The sequence below is a fragment of the Mesoplodon mirus genome, assembly GCF_964341445.2.
Source record: "Mesoplodon mirus genome assembly, chromosome: 9".
NCBI lineage: Eukaryota > Metazoa > Chordata > Mammalia > Artiodactyla > Ziphiidae > Mesoplodon > Mesoplodon mirus.
This window is the reverse complement of record NC_138985.1, coordinates 104,251,330-104,268,380: the sequence shown is the minus strand read 5'-3', so window position 1 is coordinate 104,268,380 and position 17,051 is coordinate 104,251,330. Positions and strand designations below refer to the sequence as shown.

Genomic DNA, 17,051 nt, shown 5'->3' with positions numbered 1-17,051 from the left:
AACTTTATGAACAGTGCGATGATTTACATGTATAACCAGTGTTAGCCCCAAAAGGGGGTGGGGGGATTATAAAATAGGGATCTAAAGCCCCCTTCTCCATAATCACTCTCAAGTACGCACGCGTGTCCCCACCCCTACCTGTCACTCTCTCCCCCTAAAACAAAACAAAAACTCCATAAAAGTTAAAACAGCGCATCTGCTGCACAAAGCTGTGCAAAATCAGATTCGCGGCAAACTTAGAACTCTTTAACCTTGATTTTGACCTTCCCACCAGTTTTAGGTAGAAATCCAAGCAGCAGCCACTCTATAACTTTAGCTGGAATGGACGTGTCTGCTGCTGTAACCGGCACGTTTCCTTCCCAGCAAGCACATCACTAGGCGGCATTTCTGCCTACACTCCCAGACTTAGTTCTCTTCGTGGAGCTCCGTGGACCGCCGAGAATCCCGCCCGGCACGGGATGCAAGGCCGGGCGCTGACCACCAGGGGGCAGACCCTCAACTCAGGAGCCGCCCTGAGGCTGCGACACGGCAGCCTGGGTTCTCCGGCGCCGCATCCCCGGACCGGAGGAGAGGGGGCCCAGTTCCACGCGGGGCCCAAGCAGAGCCTCGGCCGTGGGCTACGTTGTTGTTGGGGGATTCTTCGCCCCGAGTCTGACTTATTGGAGACCTGGCGTGTGCGTTCCTCACCAACTGTGACAGCACCTTTGCGGAGCTCCCTCTCGCTCCGAAGCGACCCTCGGAGAGCCCGGGAGAGCCGGTTTCGGCCCAGACACCCGCGGGCCGAGAGGCCCCGCCTCCCAGGGGGCGGGCTGCGCACCCCGCAGGAGCCCGGCCCCGCCCCAGGTGCGGCGGGGAGGAGCTTCCCGGGCACCGCCACCTCGCCCTGCCCCGCCTGCCGCGCCGGGACCGCCCGCCGAGCCTCGGCTCCGGCCTCCTCGCTCTGGCCTGCACCGCGCACCCCGGCCGCCCCAGCGTGAGTTTGCCGATCCGAGCGCGTCCGTAGGGTGGGTTGGGGGCCGAGCATCTGGGGACACGGGTGCGCCCCAAGGTGCCAGTTACAGATCCGAGAAGGTTCCCGGCAGTCGGGGTGTCTCTGTCTTCTTAGGTTCACGCTCTTGTTTCGTTGCGCCCTTCTTTCCCTATTTGCTGTTTGTCTCAAAACAGTTTTCTCTCGCCTCTTTGAATGTGTGAGTCAAGAATTTGACAAAAGATGTGTGATTGTGTGTGCGTGCGATTCTGGGTGTGCGCGCGCGGGCATGTAGTTATGGAGAGTTGTGGTCAAAGTTATGAGAACATATTTATTACTCATCTCCTGGGTTTTTTGGTGCTTTTCCTGTAAAACTAGGGAGGCCCGGATTCCTGAAAGACCTCCCTTGTCTTGTCGGAGGTGGTTGGCTTGACCTCAGGCTTCCTGATCTCTCGCTGCCTTTTCCCACCCCAAACCCGCAAGCTGAGATCACTCACCCACGCGCTCCATACTCCAACTGGGAACTGGTGCTTATTTGTGAATTCACTTTACTGGGGGCAATATTAAGAGAGAGGTGGTAGGTGGGAACGGCAGTTTAAAACCAAAAAAAAAAAAAAAAAAGGAGCTGGAACTTTACAAGGAATACAAGGCATGCTCTGGGAGCCAAGCGTACCAGAGATTTGGTGGAGAAAGTAAAGGGAGAAAGTCTAAAAAACTGTGGAGAGCCCGTACCCTGGAGGCTTAAAATCCAGGGTGAGCCACTCAGTTTTTACCTGGGGGAGTGGATGAACCTGAGGGTTCTGATTAGGAAGACGTGTGAGCAGGATGGCTTGAGGGAGCTTGCAGGTGGGAATGTATCCTGGGGACAGAAACCAGATTGGTTTCATCTAGATATGAATGTAAACTGAAGGGACTGATATTTGAGAGATACGTGAAAGAAGATGAACAAAACGAGGTGGCTGGCGGTGTACGGAAGCAGGAGGGAGGAAGGACAGAGGCAGATGCAGTGGAAGGGAAGGGTTTGGTGTCTGTCAGTTTAGATTGTTCCCCAAAGCAAAACCTGATAGAAGGACCTGAGTGCAGGTAGTTTATCTGGGAAGTGAGCCCAGTACTGCACAGTGAGGACATGGGGAGGAAGAGACCAGGAAGGAGGAGAAGCCAGCAAGGAAGGGCCTGTCGCTGAGCTGCTTACCACTGTGGGCAGCTGGAACCCAATTCCTTGGGCGACCTTGTGAGGGGCTCCAGAATGCACCTAGGACCGCCCTGTGGCATTTATCCATGATGCCCTCCCCCGGGTGAAGCTTACCCCGTATCAGCTCACCGCCACTTCAGGGCACCTGCCAGGTGAGAAAGGTTTCCCAGTGCCCAGGAAAGTCCTCCAGGGCAGTTGCTGGAGTCAGAGGCGGTCTGGGGCACCCAGAGCACCTACTACATGGCTCTTGTCACTTAGGAAGCTAGAAAAGACAGCAGAGGGACAGACACTAGTGTTTTCTCAGTGCCCATTGTATACCTGACACTGGACAAGGCATTTTTATTTGCATTCTCTTCATCTTCAAAAAATCCTCCAAGGGTTGTACTATTCTCTTTATGTAAATGGAGAGACTAAAGTGTAAGTAATTTATCCAAGAGGAGCTGCTCTGAAGGGAATAATTAACTCAGTTCTAGGCACACCAAATTTTCAAAGACCTGGTAAACCTCAGGATGCTCCCCAAGTAGAGGCGGGGAGCTCCCTAGTTAGGGCAGGTATGATAAATTGGGAGGCGTTTCCAATTCATTTGGTCAAAGCTACCAGAACAAATTTAGTTTCTGAAAGGTCAACTGACCTTTTCTTCCAGAGAAGAAAATACTAAGTCAACTCAGGTCGACTCTCACCTTGATCTACCTGCTCTGTGGGATCCAGCCCCACCCTCACTCCATTCAGGTCCTGCTCCTCCCTGTGTGTTCCTCCAGCCACCCTGGGGCTTCTCACTGCTAAAGTACTCTCCTGCAGCATTTCAGGCCTCAACTTAAATGTCAGGTTTCAGCTTCAAGGTCACTTTTTCCTGTAGGCCTTTCCTGTCACCCAATCTAAAGTAATTTTCCGGTTGCTCGATATCACATCACTATGTTTTATTTTCATCTAACACTTATTAATTGCTGCATTTTATCTGTTTATCTACCTATCTAATTATTGTCCTTCCCCTTCTCAAATATTAGATTCATGAAAGCAGGGACCTTGTCTGTTGTGTTCCTTGCTGCACCCCCAGGCCGTGGCACACAGTGGGGAACCTGACAAGTAGTTTTCATCTGAATGCATTTACTTGTTTTTGTTTTCATGCATTCCTTCATTTGTTCTGACCAAGCTCAGTCTTTGCTTTCTTCTCCCGCAGCTGACTGAGCCATGGCGACAACTCCTGCTGCTGCCTTTGAGGCCCTCATGGATGGAGTGACAAGCTGGGATGTCCCTAAAGGCCCCATCCCCAGTGAACTCCTTCTAATTGGAGAGGCTGCCTTCCCAGTGATGGTGAATGATCAGGGCCAGGTCCTCATTGCTGCATCCTCCTATGGCCGAGGCCGCCTGGTGGTTGTGTCCCATGAGGGCTACCTGCTGGATGCCGGCTTGGCCCCATTTCTTCTCAATGCAGTGGGCTGGCTCTGTCCCTCTCCTGGGGCTGCCGTTGGAGTGCACCCATCCCTGGCATCACTAGCAAACATCCTGCAGGGCTCTGGGGTTGAGGCACAGATTCAGCCAGAACCGAGAGAACCCCTGGGGGTTTACTGCATCAATGCCTACAATGACACCGTGACTGCAGAGCTGATCCAGTTTGTGAAACGTGGAGGGGGCCTGCTCATGGGGGGCCAAGCCTGGTATTGGGCCAGTCAGCATGGCCATGACAAGGTGCTGTCCAAGTTCCCAGGGAACCAGGTGACCAGTGTGGCCGGTGTGTACTTCACTGATACCTGTGGGGACAGAAGCCGGTTCAAGGTCTCTAAGAAGGTACCCAAGATCCCTCTGCAGGTCAGGTGAGTGGTGTTTCCCTATGGGGAGTCTGATGCATGTTCACAATAGATTTGATCCCCCTCTTCAGTGAGCTTCCGCTTTAATACACGTGATTTTCCACTGCTTTTCAGAACCACTACAAGTAGAAAATAGGCCAATTAAAATGCACTGAAGCCCAAGAGCGGCTGGGTTCTCACGGCCACTCCCACCTGTGGCCAAAGCGACTGTCGATCTATTAGAAAAACTTGTCTTATTCATCAGTCTGTCTAGTGCCTGAGACTTGGAGAGTGTGTGTCAGTATCTCTTAAAGGAATGGAAAAGCATTTGTTTCGTTGTGTGAGGCACATACCATGTGCCAGGCCCCATGCAGAAGACCCTTGCTGTCTTGACACTTATATTCCAGTGGAAAATTAGGCAACTAAGGAAACAAATAGACACATACTCTAGCAGGTATTGATAAGAGCTACAAGGAAAGTAAAGCAGGATAAGTGACAGAGTGACAGCGAGGGGAGTGGAGAATATTTTAGTTAGGGTCATCAGGGAAGGCTTATCAATGAGGCCTGGTCAGGATTAACTGGTGTTTCAAACAGAAGGGATTTAATATGGGGAACTGACTAAGCAGGCGACACAAGAGCTGAAAACTGCACAGGAGGCAGCGAGGCAGCCAGGAGATGAGCAGCAGCAGGACTGGCAGAGGCGGTGGTGGTCCAGCAGCCCGGGAACTGCAGCCACCTGGTGGAGGCTTGTCCAGCAGGAGCTGGGACCCCAGACGGGGGGGCTGTCTGATGGGACCGGGAGCCTAAGAGAAGACACAGTGATGGCCAGAGACACAGCCTGAGAGAGACACGTACCTCCGCTCCTTCCTCCTTCCTGCCTTCAGGCTTGGCTGATGGACTGAATGTGGAGTGAGGCGGGTGGGGGGGGGGTGCGGAATAGGAATCAAGCGTTTTGGTGGTCGAATGCCTTAAAGGTGAGTGTTGCCACGTAAGGAGCTGTGAAAGTCTATGAGAAGACAGATTAGAGGAGGGCAGGAGTTTAGTTTTGGATATTTGGGGTTCTAGATAACTTGTTATCAGTGACTCACTTGTGCTTGGCCACATGTAACAGAAGCCTTGTTATAGAGGATTGACCACGTAGGAGTTTATTTTTCTCATGTAACGAAGTCCGGGCAAGAAAATCAGGCCTGGGGCACTGAGTCCCTGCTTCATGATGACCCAGGTCCATTCGTGCAAGTCCATTCTCTCCCTCTCTCGCTCCCTGCCTCCCTCGCCCTCCATCTCTCTCTTGCTCTCTCCCCACCCCCGTGGCCCCCACCCCTCCCATCGTGATGTTTCACTTTTATCTTTATGGTTACAAGATTGGTACTACTGCTTCAGGCACTATAATTACACCTCCGCAAGAAGAAGCTAGAATGAATACACCTGCTGAATATGTCCCTTCTAACGCACAAAATAATATATTTTCTGGGAGCCCTGACCATTAGGCTTCTATTATATTTCAGTGGCCAAAATTAGCTCACCTGGCCAACTCTAGCTGCCAGAGGGTCTGAAGGGCTGAATATTTTTAAATGGGCCCTGGCATCTCTGAAGAAATCAAGACTCTGCTACAAGGAAGGGAATACACATATTTAGTAAGCATTTAGCAGTGTCCTCAGCCCCAAGTCCTGGCTCCCTTGGTCTTCCTTCCCTCTGAGAGGGTTGGGAGGTGATGAGTTACTCAGAGAGGCAGGGTGGATCTGATTCACTCCAACTTCTCTTTAATTCTAAGGGACAAACAAGGTTAAATCCCATCAACCTAACTGCTCTTAATTGTTCCAAAGGACTCCTGTCCATCAAACTAAACCTGTTTTTCTTCATCCACGCCTACATTTTTCATCTCTGCCACTGAATCTGAAGTATATTTTATGTTTGTTTTAACTTTTAATTATGGAAAAGTTCAGACATGCAAAAGTAGAGAGAACACTACAAAGAGCCCCCATGCAGCCACTACCCAAGCTCAGTAACAGCCAACTCATAGTCAATCTAGTTTTATCTATAGCCACACCCCCGCTTCACCCCAGATTATTTTGAAGCAAATCACAGACATCATATCATTCCATCTGTTTTTTAATATGTATCCCTAATGATGTAAATCGTTTTGAAAACATAACCACAAGGCACCATTATCATACACAAAAGAAGTAATACTTTCTTAATGTCATTATTCGTTTCCATAATTGTCTTATTTTTTCACTGTTTGTTGGAATTGGTCTTTTATTAAAACCCAAATATTTTGATTGCTTGATATGAATTTTATGTCTCATATAATGTTGAGTTTCTTTTCCAATTCTTTTTATCTCTTGCTGCTTTTTTGTTGAAGAAACTAGGTACTACGTCCTGAACAGTTTCCCCACAGTACAGAATGTGGTTCCTTCAAAACAATCTGAGTTTTGCTGATTGAATCCCTGTGGTGTCATTGAATGTATTCCTCTGTTCTCTATATTTCTTGTAAAGTGGAAGTTAGATCTGGATTCTACAGCAGGGATTGGCAAACTATCGCCTGTGGGCCAGCCCCCTGTTTACATAAATAAAGTTTTATTGGAACACAGTGGTGTCCATTTGTGTACATATTGTCTGTAGCTGTTTTTGAGTTACAGTGGCAGAGTTGAGTTGTGTCAGTGAAAAACATGTGGCCCACAAGCCTAAAATATTTATTATTGGGCTGCTAAGAAAAAGTTTCCCACCTCCTGGTTGAGAGGCTTGATCAGATTCATGTTCAAATTTTATATAAGTCAGTGCATGACTGCACTGGCCAATGGCTTGATCCTTGTAGAACTGGGATGGCAGGCAACATTTTTTCCTTACAGTTTGTCTTACAAAATATCAGATATTTGGAAATTCAGTTAATCGAAAAAATTACACTGGTAGCTCCAGCAAAACTGAATGTAAGACTTGGTTTTCAAATTTCTCTTCCTATTCTGGGTCTTCCTTCAGCTCCTGAAAAGCCAATTTATTTTCCTTATTCAGTTTCAGCTCAAACACCCTCCTCAGGGGAGTCTTCCTCAATGACTCTCTTGAAACTAAGATTAAACTTCCGGTTTCACTTTTCTCCATCTCTTGCCTAAACATCAGTGATCACAATCTGTAAATACCCAACATGTGTACTTGCTGGTACATGTCTAGCCAACCAACGTCTAAAGTTCCACGGAGGCACTGATCTCGCCTGTCATGTGTGCTGCGTTATTCTCAGTGCCTGATGTGTGAAACATGGTGGAGAGAAACAGGTATTTGTAGACTGCGTAAATTAATGAATAAATATATGAACGAATACACATCCTAAACCACGAGAAGGGAAAGGGTGGCCTGGGTACCAGGGTTGAGCCTACAGACAGCTTCATGTTATAGAATGTGCTGTGTCTCAGAGGCTTCCAGCCTCAGCCCAAAACTGAGCTGGAGTTGACTGACCCCATCAACTCTAAAGTCTTAAAAGGCCTGTATGGGGCCCAGGCCCTCAGCTCAGATTCCTGCCGCCTTCACGCATGTCTCCTTTGAGGTTTTCAGTGAACTTTCCTGCCAGCAAAACTTGGTCAATGGCTCCTGGGCTGACCGAACAGGTTTGCTGACTTTAAATTGCTGCAGGAGGCTCTAGAGCTCCTTAAGGGAATTGCCCTGTCTGCCCAGGGGAGGAGCAGTCTCATAAAACCAACAAAAGATCCTCTCAAGGGTCCTATCCCCAAGGGCAAAAGCTTCCTGCACACCTACGTTTACACACCTGAGGAGGTCCTGCCTGTACTTTAACATGCAAAGCCAGACCCAAAGGCATTTGCTGCTTTTATACCAAGACACAGGAGAGTCTGGGGAAAAATTAATCTCAGATCAGCAGCTCATTACTCTTACACATGGCATAACCTACAAGGCCTAGAGTGTATTAGGAGCTGCTCATATAAAAGTAAATACAAACTAGTAGCTTAGGTTTATGCCTCTCTTAAAGATTATGTGTTATCTCTCTTGATCATCACCACATTCCCATAGAGTGCAAGGTCTTTGTCTGAGGACTCTCAGCTTGTAAGTAGCACTGTTCTGTTTTCATATTCAAGATCCATAAATGTAGAGAGTTTCCAGGTAAAGGCAGTGTGAAATGAGCCTAGATCCCAGAATTGCCCTCTCCACCAAATCTGACCAAGTGAATGAAAAATAGTAAGCAAACAACTGAATGTGGAGGTTCTGATGCTGACCCCACGTACTGCTAAGGCACAGTCGGTGGGAGTGCCGGGTGACTGACGTGTGGCACGGTGTGCAGCGTCTCCTGAGACCGTACCTACCCACGATGCACAACCACAAGGAAAAAGCTGAAACAAATCCAAGATGTATCACTGATGTCTTTTCATGTTGTAGAAGAATGAACAAATTGGGTGAGTAGACACTTAAGGGAAAAAACCCTCAAATGTAAAAGCAGCAAAGCTCCTTCAGAATTTGGTGGAGGCAGAAAGGGATGCTGGAGTTTGCCATCTTCCAAAGACAATGGTGGGCTGAACACCTCCAGTGCATTCCATGCCTGGTTGGGTGGAGTAGGCCTTGCTTTAGGTCCCTGAAGAGTGGAGGGACAAGCCCCCAGGAAGGACAGCAATAGGCCCCAGCTGATCTTTGCCCTTCAGTCAGAGATACAGACGTTAAGCAATAAGAAAGTGGAAGGAAGCATTATACAGACCCCAATATAATTTGAGAAGGTGGTGGATGTGGTAGTGTCTACAAACAAACTGGTCTGGGGTAACTTAGAAAGAATATCAAGAGGAACTCACCCACACGATATCAGAGCGTGCAAAAGATCTGCTCATGCCCATAGTGAAAAGAAAAAACTATGTAATAACTATATAAAAAGGCTATATTAAATTTAAAAGGGAAATATTAGACAGAAATTTAGTGTGGAAAGACAACAGAATCAATCATGGCTGGAAGAAAAATATGACCCAATGAACAGAACGGAATATTTGTAGACTACATAATTAGTGAATAAATACATGAATGAAGACACTTCACTCCTTGAGAATGCTTCACGCTCTAACAGAACTTTCTAAAAATGTATGTTACATAAAACGAGAGACAGAATGAGATGAAAAGGGGGAATTTCAGAGTGAAGAAAACAGATTAAGAAGCAAACACCCCAGGAGAAATAGGTCTAGTAGCCAGCACATGGGAGAGAAGAGACAAGGCCAATGCATGGTGACAATGACAGCAGCTCGCCTCACACTGAACTCTCTGATCACTGCTGTCGTTACTACGGCAGGCTTTAAATCTCCATCAGAAAGCCATCTCCTGTATCACCGGTTTGCTCAGGTGTGATTTGGTACCTGAGTACTGCCACCTCTCTCTTCCTTTCCTCAGTGCCCTCTCTTGCACTTCCAGCTCTGAAGGAGCACATGCTTTTCCTTTTCCATAAATGCAGTAGTAGTATTCACACCTTCATGTCTATTTAAAGCCTCTTTTGCACAAAATATACCTGTTGACTGCCGCATACCCAACTGTGGGCTTCATTCAAAACTCAGTAGTTGAAAGATTACTGGTGTGTGGACAACATCATTGGCTTTAGAGACAAACCACCCTGGATTTGTTTCCTGTCCTTTCCAGTTATTAGCTAAGAAACATGGGGCAAATAGCTTCACTTTTCTGTCTCATCTATAAAGCAAGAATAAGAACTTTCAGGTTTATTATAATGATTAAACGAGATGATCTGTATGTGCAAACGCCTAGAATATATTAAACCTCATTAAATAATAGCTACTTTCATTATGTTATTATCCAAACTTAAATACTGTAAATAGATATTATACAAGACTTAAATATTGGTAAATAGAAGCATCTGTTGAGAATTCCCTGACATCCCATCTTCTATGCTTGCTTGTCCGGCCTTCCTTTTCTCCTCCTTCCCTCCCTCTCTCCCTCCTTTCTTTTCTTTTGAGAAACATTTCTCCTTTTTAAAACATTTTTTAAAAGATTTTTTTTTGACGTAGACCAATTTTTAAGTCTTTATTGAATTTGTTACACTATTGCTTCTGTTTTCCGTTTTGTTTTTTTGGCCGCGAGGCACACGGGATCTTAGCTCGCTGACCAGGGATTGAACCCATAACCTCTGCGCTGGAAGGCAAAGTCTTAACCACTGGAACGCCAGGGAAGTCCCGAAACATTTCACCTTTTCACAAAAAATATTTCAAAATGAATTCAAGCTTATAATGAAAAATACAAGGGCAGGAATACAGACGCAGATGTAGAGAATGGACGTGTGGACACGGGTGGGGGGGCGGGAGGGGACGGGTGGGATGAATTGGGAGCTTAGGTTTGACATAAATAAGATACATAGATACCATGTGTAAAATAGGCAGCTAGTGGAACCTGCTGTATAGCACAGGGAGCTCAGCTCGGTGCTCTGTGATGGCCTAGATGAGTGGGATGGGGGGGTGCGGGTGAGGGAGGTCCAAGTGGGAGGGGATATAGGTGTACATAGAGCTGATTCACCTCATTGTACAGCAGAAACTAACACAACATTGTAAAGCAATTATACTCCAATTAAAAAAAATGTATAGAGGAGAGTGACAAATTGTCTTTCATCACACACCACCATTCCCAGTCTCATGCCTCTGGACTAAGGCAGCCGCTCTTAGAAGTTTGATATGGATCCTCTCAATTGCTTGTCTATGCCTGTGTGTGTGTTCTAAAAAATTACATTTTTAATGTATCATGTTTGAGAATATCTGCATTTTTGTTATATTTACACAACAAATTGACAGAGTACAGCATTCTAGGCTCTCACTTTCTCATCCTCAGATTCTAGGTGATATTGCACTATTGTGTTCTGGTTCTAATCAAGTTTGTCAGTCATTCTGCTCAAATCATCCCTATCCTTTTTTTTTTTTTTAATTGATCCATTGGATGCTGAGAGATCTGTTACTATTTTCAAATGTGATTATGAATTCATCAAATTTTAGTTTTCTTTGTAGCAGTTTTTGCTTTCAGCACTTTGTTTATAGGCCCATAAAAATTAATGAAAATTATATCTTTGGAAGGCTTAACTTCTATTCATAGAAAATATTCATCTTTTGTTTATTTTCATTCTTTCCTCTTTGAAATCAATTGCATCTCATATTAATACCGGCACTTCTGCTTTCTTTTTGTTGTATCTTCCAGATATACCTTTGTTGACTTCCTCATTTCAATCTTTGTGTACCATTTATTGATAGTTTCAATTGTGTCTTTTGTAAGCAGCTTATACCTAGATGTTTTTAGCCCAGTCTGAGAGCATCTGTCTCTTCGCCTAAAAATTTAATCCAGTCCTAGATAGTGATAATTCAAGTGTATTTCTTACTCTTGCCTCATTTTCCTGTTTTGTTTTTACACTTTGTTTCTTTTTGCATTTTTTCTTCGTTATAGTATTTGATCTAGTTTTCTCTACTCCTTAAATTCTCCCAACATATTTGTAGATTATGCTTCTCAGTTCTATTTTTCCATCAGTTACCTTCACATTTTAAATTTAATTCTTAATTACCTGAGAAATATATTCATACATTCTCCGTATTTGAAAAAAAAAAATACTGATGAGACAAGTCCCCTTTGAGCAGCTCTTTCAATACCAACCCCTTGTCTCCATCACACAATTCAGAATACTTCTTACACTCTTGTGATTTTGTCCTGACTTTTTTGACATATATATTGACATATATTTTACTTTGTTTTATTTTTCTCTTATATAAATTGTATCACCAAATTGTTAGTTTTTATTTTTAAACGTTTTACTCAAAAAAATGTTTTGGAACACCTGACCGTGTTAGTTCTCAGAAGTCTCCCTGTTGTTTGTAACGGATAAATAGTAAGCTGCAGTGCGATTAAATGCCAGGTTTTTATTTGCTCCTCCTTATGGTGCTGTGCACACCATCTTCCCACCCCTTCCCCAGGAACCGTGTTGACAACCCAGGATGTCATCTTCCATAGTTTTCCTCAGGCCCATATAATCATTTCATATATAGTATATGTATACATATATGGGTGTGCACACATGTCTCTGTGTATATATGCATGCCTATGTGTATATATAAACACATATAAATACAAATACATATACACACATGTACTCCTGTATAAGTGAGAGGGTGAGTCCTTTTTCAGAAGAAAGGTGAGAGGCATTGCAGCTCAGAGGGCTGCTCTCAGCCCACTGCATGTTAATTTTACATGATTGCCCCCTCATTTCTGTGGCATGTCTTACTACCGCTAGGTAGTGCTTCCCACCGGACACCACGCTAGGTGCTGTTGGAACTAGAGACACACAAGATATGGTCCTACCCCTGGGTAACTTTCTGATTCAGTTATCAGTGTTTTTAAAAGTAAGCCCAAGGGGCTTCCCTGGTGGCGCAGTGGTTGAGAATCCGCCTGCCAACGCAGGGGACACAGGTTCAAGCCCTGGCCCGGGAAGATCCCACTTGCCGCGGAGCAACTAAGCCGTGCACCACAACTACTGAGCCTGCGCTCTAGAGCCCGTGAGCCGCAACTACTGAAGCCCACGCACCTAGAGCCCGTGCTCTGCAACAAGAGAAGCCACTGCAATGAGAAGCCTGCACACCACAACGAAGAGTAGCCCCCACTCGCTGCAACTAGAGAAAAGCCCACGTGCAGCAACGAAGACCCAACGCAGCCAAAAATTAATTAATTAAAAAAAAAAGTAAGCCCAAAAATGTTAGGATACATCCAGACCAATTTTACAGATCACCTACCCCCAGAGTGTTCTGTGTGGATCACTTTTCAGAATTGTGACTGTGTTAACGTCCTAGGGCTGCCATAACCAAGTACCAAGTACCACAGATTGGCTGGCTTAAACAGCAGAATTTTGTCATCGCACCACTGAAGGCTAAAAATCTGTGATCAAGGGGTTGGCAGGGTTGGTTCCTTCTGAGATTGTGGGGAGAATAAGCTCCAGGCCTCTCTCCTACTTTTGGTGGTTTCCTGGCAATCTTTAGCCTTCCTTGGCTTGTAGAAGCATTACCCTGATCTCTGCCTTCATTTTTATATGGCGTTCTCCCTATGTGTGTGTGTGTCTGTGTCCAAATTTCCTCTTCTTATAAGGACACCAGTCATGTTGGATTAGGCCCACCATATCCTAACTTAGCTAATTATATCTGCAATGATCCTATTTCCAAATAAGGTCACATTCTGAGGTCCTGAGGGTTAGGACTTCAACAAATGAATTTGGAGGAGACACAACTCAACCCATAACCATTTATACCCTTAATACTTTTAGGTATTAAGGTCCCTGTCTATCAGATATAAAGTCTTTCATTATCAGATAAATATTCTGTATGTATTTGTGTGTTTTATATACCCACTAACATGTGTTGGAAGACTTACTATGTATCAGGTACTATGTTAGCCAACTTAGGGACGTCGTCTTTATTGAATACTCCCAGACACAAGTGGTGGTAAGCAAGTGGTGGCTTGGAGAGGGGATGTAAATTTCACAGGATCTTCCAGCTACTCTGCCAAGGGAGGAAGCAGGATCATCCTGACCAGTCAGAGCCAGAGTCCACCAATGACCTGCTCAGCTGGACAGCGGCAGTTAGATATTTTTATAAGCACATGAGTGTAAACCTTCAGGTTCCCAGTCTCATTATCACAGATCTCCACAGTGAAGGTGTTTTATCAGTAGCTGGACTTCACAAGGTGCCCGTCATAAGATTCTGGCAGAACACTTAGCGTGGAAGCTAAGTCTATAAGCAAAGTGTTGTGGCTCAACGTCATTGCCCCACAAAATAAGTCTTTAAGCCTCTACAGGTGGAAAAAAGGTACAAGCTAAACTGATGCCAGAACCCTTTTGACATTTGGCCGTGTTAGTTGAAAATGGAATGACAAAATGAAAACATGATGTGTCTCCATTTTCATGCTAAAGAGAAATTAAGGAGAAACTGTACTGTACAAGAGGAATTTTTTTCAGTAATGTTTTGCCACTTGAATGAGTAAACCTTTTTTTTTTTTTTTTTTTTTTTTTTTTTCTTTTTGCGGTATGCGGGCCTCTCACTGTTGTGGCCTCTCCTGTTGCGGAGCACAGGCTCCGGACGCGCGGGCCCAGCCGCTCCGCGGCATATGGGATCCTCCCAGACCGGGGCACGAACCCGTATCCCCTGCATCGGCAGGCGGACTCTCAACCACTGCGCCACCAGGGAGGCCCTGAGTAAACCTTTTTATTAACATTTGATTTTTATTATGAGACAAAGTTTTATAAAGGTAATTAAAATCATCTAAATCGCACTAGCCAAGATGATCACTGAAGACATTTTGATAAACATACTTTGGATAATGTTTCTCTGTCTGGTCTCGTGGATTTTGTTTTTTGTTCGTTTGTTCTTGGCAGTTTGTTGTGCAAAATTTGGCTTATTTAGAGCATAGTATATTAGAATCTGACTTAAAATTTTTTCTATTAAGCATTTTCCAATAATTATTTTAATTGCCATATGATATGCCATCTACAGTTAACCATAACTTATTTAACCAATCTCCTGTTGCTTGACAAAGTATCTACAAATGGGTTTTAAAAATTCTTGAAATACAAAATCTTTCCTCAATTCATTACATTTTGACCATTTCTCAATAAGAAGTAGTAAATATGCTCATCAGGTTTAAGTGACAATTTTTTTAACATCTTTATTGGAGTATAATTGCTTTACATTGTTGTGTCAGTTGCTGCTATATAACAAAGTGAATCAGCTATACGTATACATATATCGCCATATACCCTCCCTCTTGCGTCTCCCTCCCACCCTCCCTATCCCACCCCTCTAGGTGGTCACAAAGCACCAAGCTGATCTCCCATGAAATGCAGCTGCTTCCCACGACCTAGCTATTTGACATTTGGTAGTGTATGTATGCCATTGCCACTCTCTCACTTCGTCTCAGCTTTCCCTTCCCACTCCCAGTGTCCTCAAGTGCATTCTCTACATCTGCGACTTTATTCCTGTCCTGCCCCTAGGATCTTCAGAACCATTTTTTTAAAGATTCCATATATGTGTTAGAATATGGTATTTGTTTTTCTTTTTCTGACTTACATCACTCTGTATGACAGACTCTAGGTCCGTCCACCTGACTACAAATAACTCAATTTCGTTTCTTTTTATGGTTGAGTAATATTCCATTGTATATACACGCCACATCTACTTTATCCTTCATCTGTTGATAGACACTTAGGTTGCTTCCATGTCCTGGCTATTGTAAATAGAGCTGCAATGAATATTGTGGTACATGACTTTTTGAATTATGGTTTTCTCAGGGTATATGCCCAGTAGTGGGATTGCTGGATCATATGGTAGTTCTATTTTTAGTTTTTTAAGGAACCTCCATACTGTTCTCCGTAGTGGCTGTATCAATTTACATTCCCACCAACAGTGCAAGAGGGTTCCCTTTTCTCCACACCCTCTCCAGCATTTGTTGTTTGTAGATATTTTGATGATGGCCATTCTGACTGGTGTGAGGTGATACCTCACTGTAGTTCTGATTTGCATTTCTCTCATGATTAGTGATGTTGAGCATCCATTCATGTGTTTGTTGGCATTCTGTGTATCTTCTTTGAAGAAATGTCTGTTTATGTTGTCTGACCATTTTGGGGTTGGGTTGTTTGTTTTTTTGATATTGAGCTGCATGACCTGCTTGTATATTTTGGAGACAAATCCTTTGTCAGTTGCTTCCTTTGCAAATATTTTCTCCCATTCTGAAGGTTGTCTTTTCATCTTGCTTATAGTTTCCTTTGCTGTGCAAAAGCTTTTAAGTTTCGTTAGGTCCCATCTGTTTATTTTTATTTCCATTTCTCTAGAATGTGGGTCAAAAACGATCTTGCTGTGATTTATGTCATAGAGTGTCTGCCTATGTTTTCCTCTAAGAGTTTTATAGTGTATGGCCTTACATTTAAGTCTTTAATCCATTTTGAGTGTATTTTTGTGTATGGTGTTAGGAAGTGTTCTAATTTCATTCTTTTCCATGTAGCTGTGCAGTTTTCCCAGCACCACTTATTGAAGAAGCTGTCTTTTCTCAATTGTATATTCTTGCCTCCTTTATCAAATATAAGGTAACCATATGTGCGTGGGTTTATCTCTGGGCTTTCTATCCTTTTCAATTGATCTATATTTCTGTTTTTGTGCCAGTACCATACTGTCTTGATTACTGTAGCTTTGTATTATAGTCTGAAGTAAGGGAGCCTGATTCCCCCAGCTCCATTTTTTTTTTTTTTTTTTTTTTTTTTTTTTTTTTTTTGCGGTACGCAGGCCTCTCACTGTTGTGGCCTCTCCCGTTGCGGAGCACAGGCTCCGGACACGCAGGCTCAGCGGCCATGGCTCACGGGCCCAGCCGCTCCACAGCATGTGGGATCTTCCCAGACCGGGGCACGAACCCATGTCCCCTGCCTCGGCAGGCGGACTCTCAACCACTGCGCCACCAGGGAAGCCTGCCCAGCTCCATTTTTCGTTCTCAAGATTGCTTTGGCTATTCAGGGTCTTTTGTGTTTCCATACAAATTGTGAAATTTTTTGTTCTAGTTCTGTGAAAAATGCCAGTGGTAGTTTGATAGGGATTGCATTGAATCTGTAGATTGCTTTGGGTAGTAGAGTCATTTTCACACTGTTGATTCTTCCAATCCAAGAACATGGTATATCTCTCCATCTGTTTGTATCATCTGTAATTTCTTTCATCAGTGTCTTATAGTTTTCTGCATACAGGTTTTCTGTCTCCTTAGGTAGGTTTATTGCTAGATATTTTATTCTTTTTGTTGCAATGATAAATGGGGGTGCTTCCTTAATTTCTCTTTCAGATTTTTCATCACTAGTATATAGGAATGCAAGAGATTTCTGTGCATTAACTTTGTATCCTGCTACTTTACCAAATTCATTGATTAGCTCTAGTAGTTTTCTGGTAGCATCTGTAGGATTCTTAGGTACAGCATCATGTCATCTCCAAACAGTGATAGGTTTACTTCTTTTCTGATTTGGATTCCTTTTATTTCTTTTTCCACACTGATTACTGTGGCTAAAACTTCCAAAACTATGTTGAATAATAGTGGTAAGAGTGAGCACCCTTGTCTTGTTCCTGATCTTAGTGGAAATGGTTTC

General features: G+C 44.2%; 1 protein-coding gene across 3 annotated transcripts in view; it reads left to right on the top strand.

Moving 5' to 3' along the window:
• Nucleotides 1-872: 872 nt before the first annotated feature.
• TCAF2 (TRPM8 channel associated factor 2) overlaps nucleotides 873-17,051 on the top strand; it is a 30,165-nt gene continuing 13,986 nt past the window's right edge. Inside the window, exons 1-2 of one of the 3 annotated variants that reach the window (XM_082631621.1) lie at nucleotides 873-973; nucleotides 3,337-3,970. In XM_082631621.1, coding sequence (XP_082487747.1) covers nucleotides 3,348-3,970 — 623 coding nt within the window. In that variant the 5' untranslated portion in view covers nucleotides 873-973; nucleotides 3,337-3,347. Of the gene's footprint in view, nucleotides 974-1,485; nucleotides 2,312-3,336; nucleotides 3,971-17,051 lie in introns of those variants that run through there. The other 2 variants (XM_082631623.1, XM_082631622.1) reach the window with 2 other exon arrangements.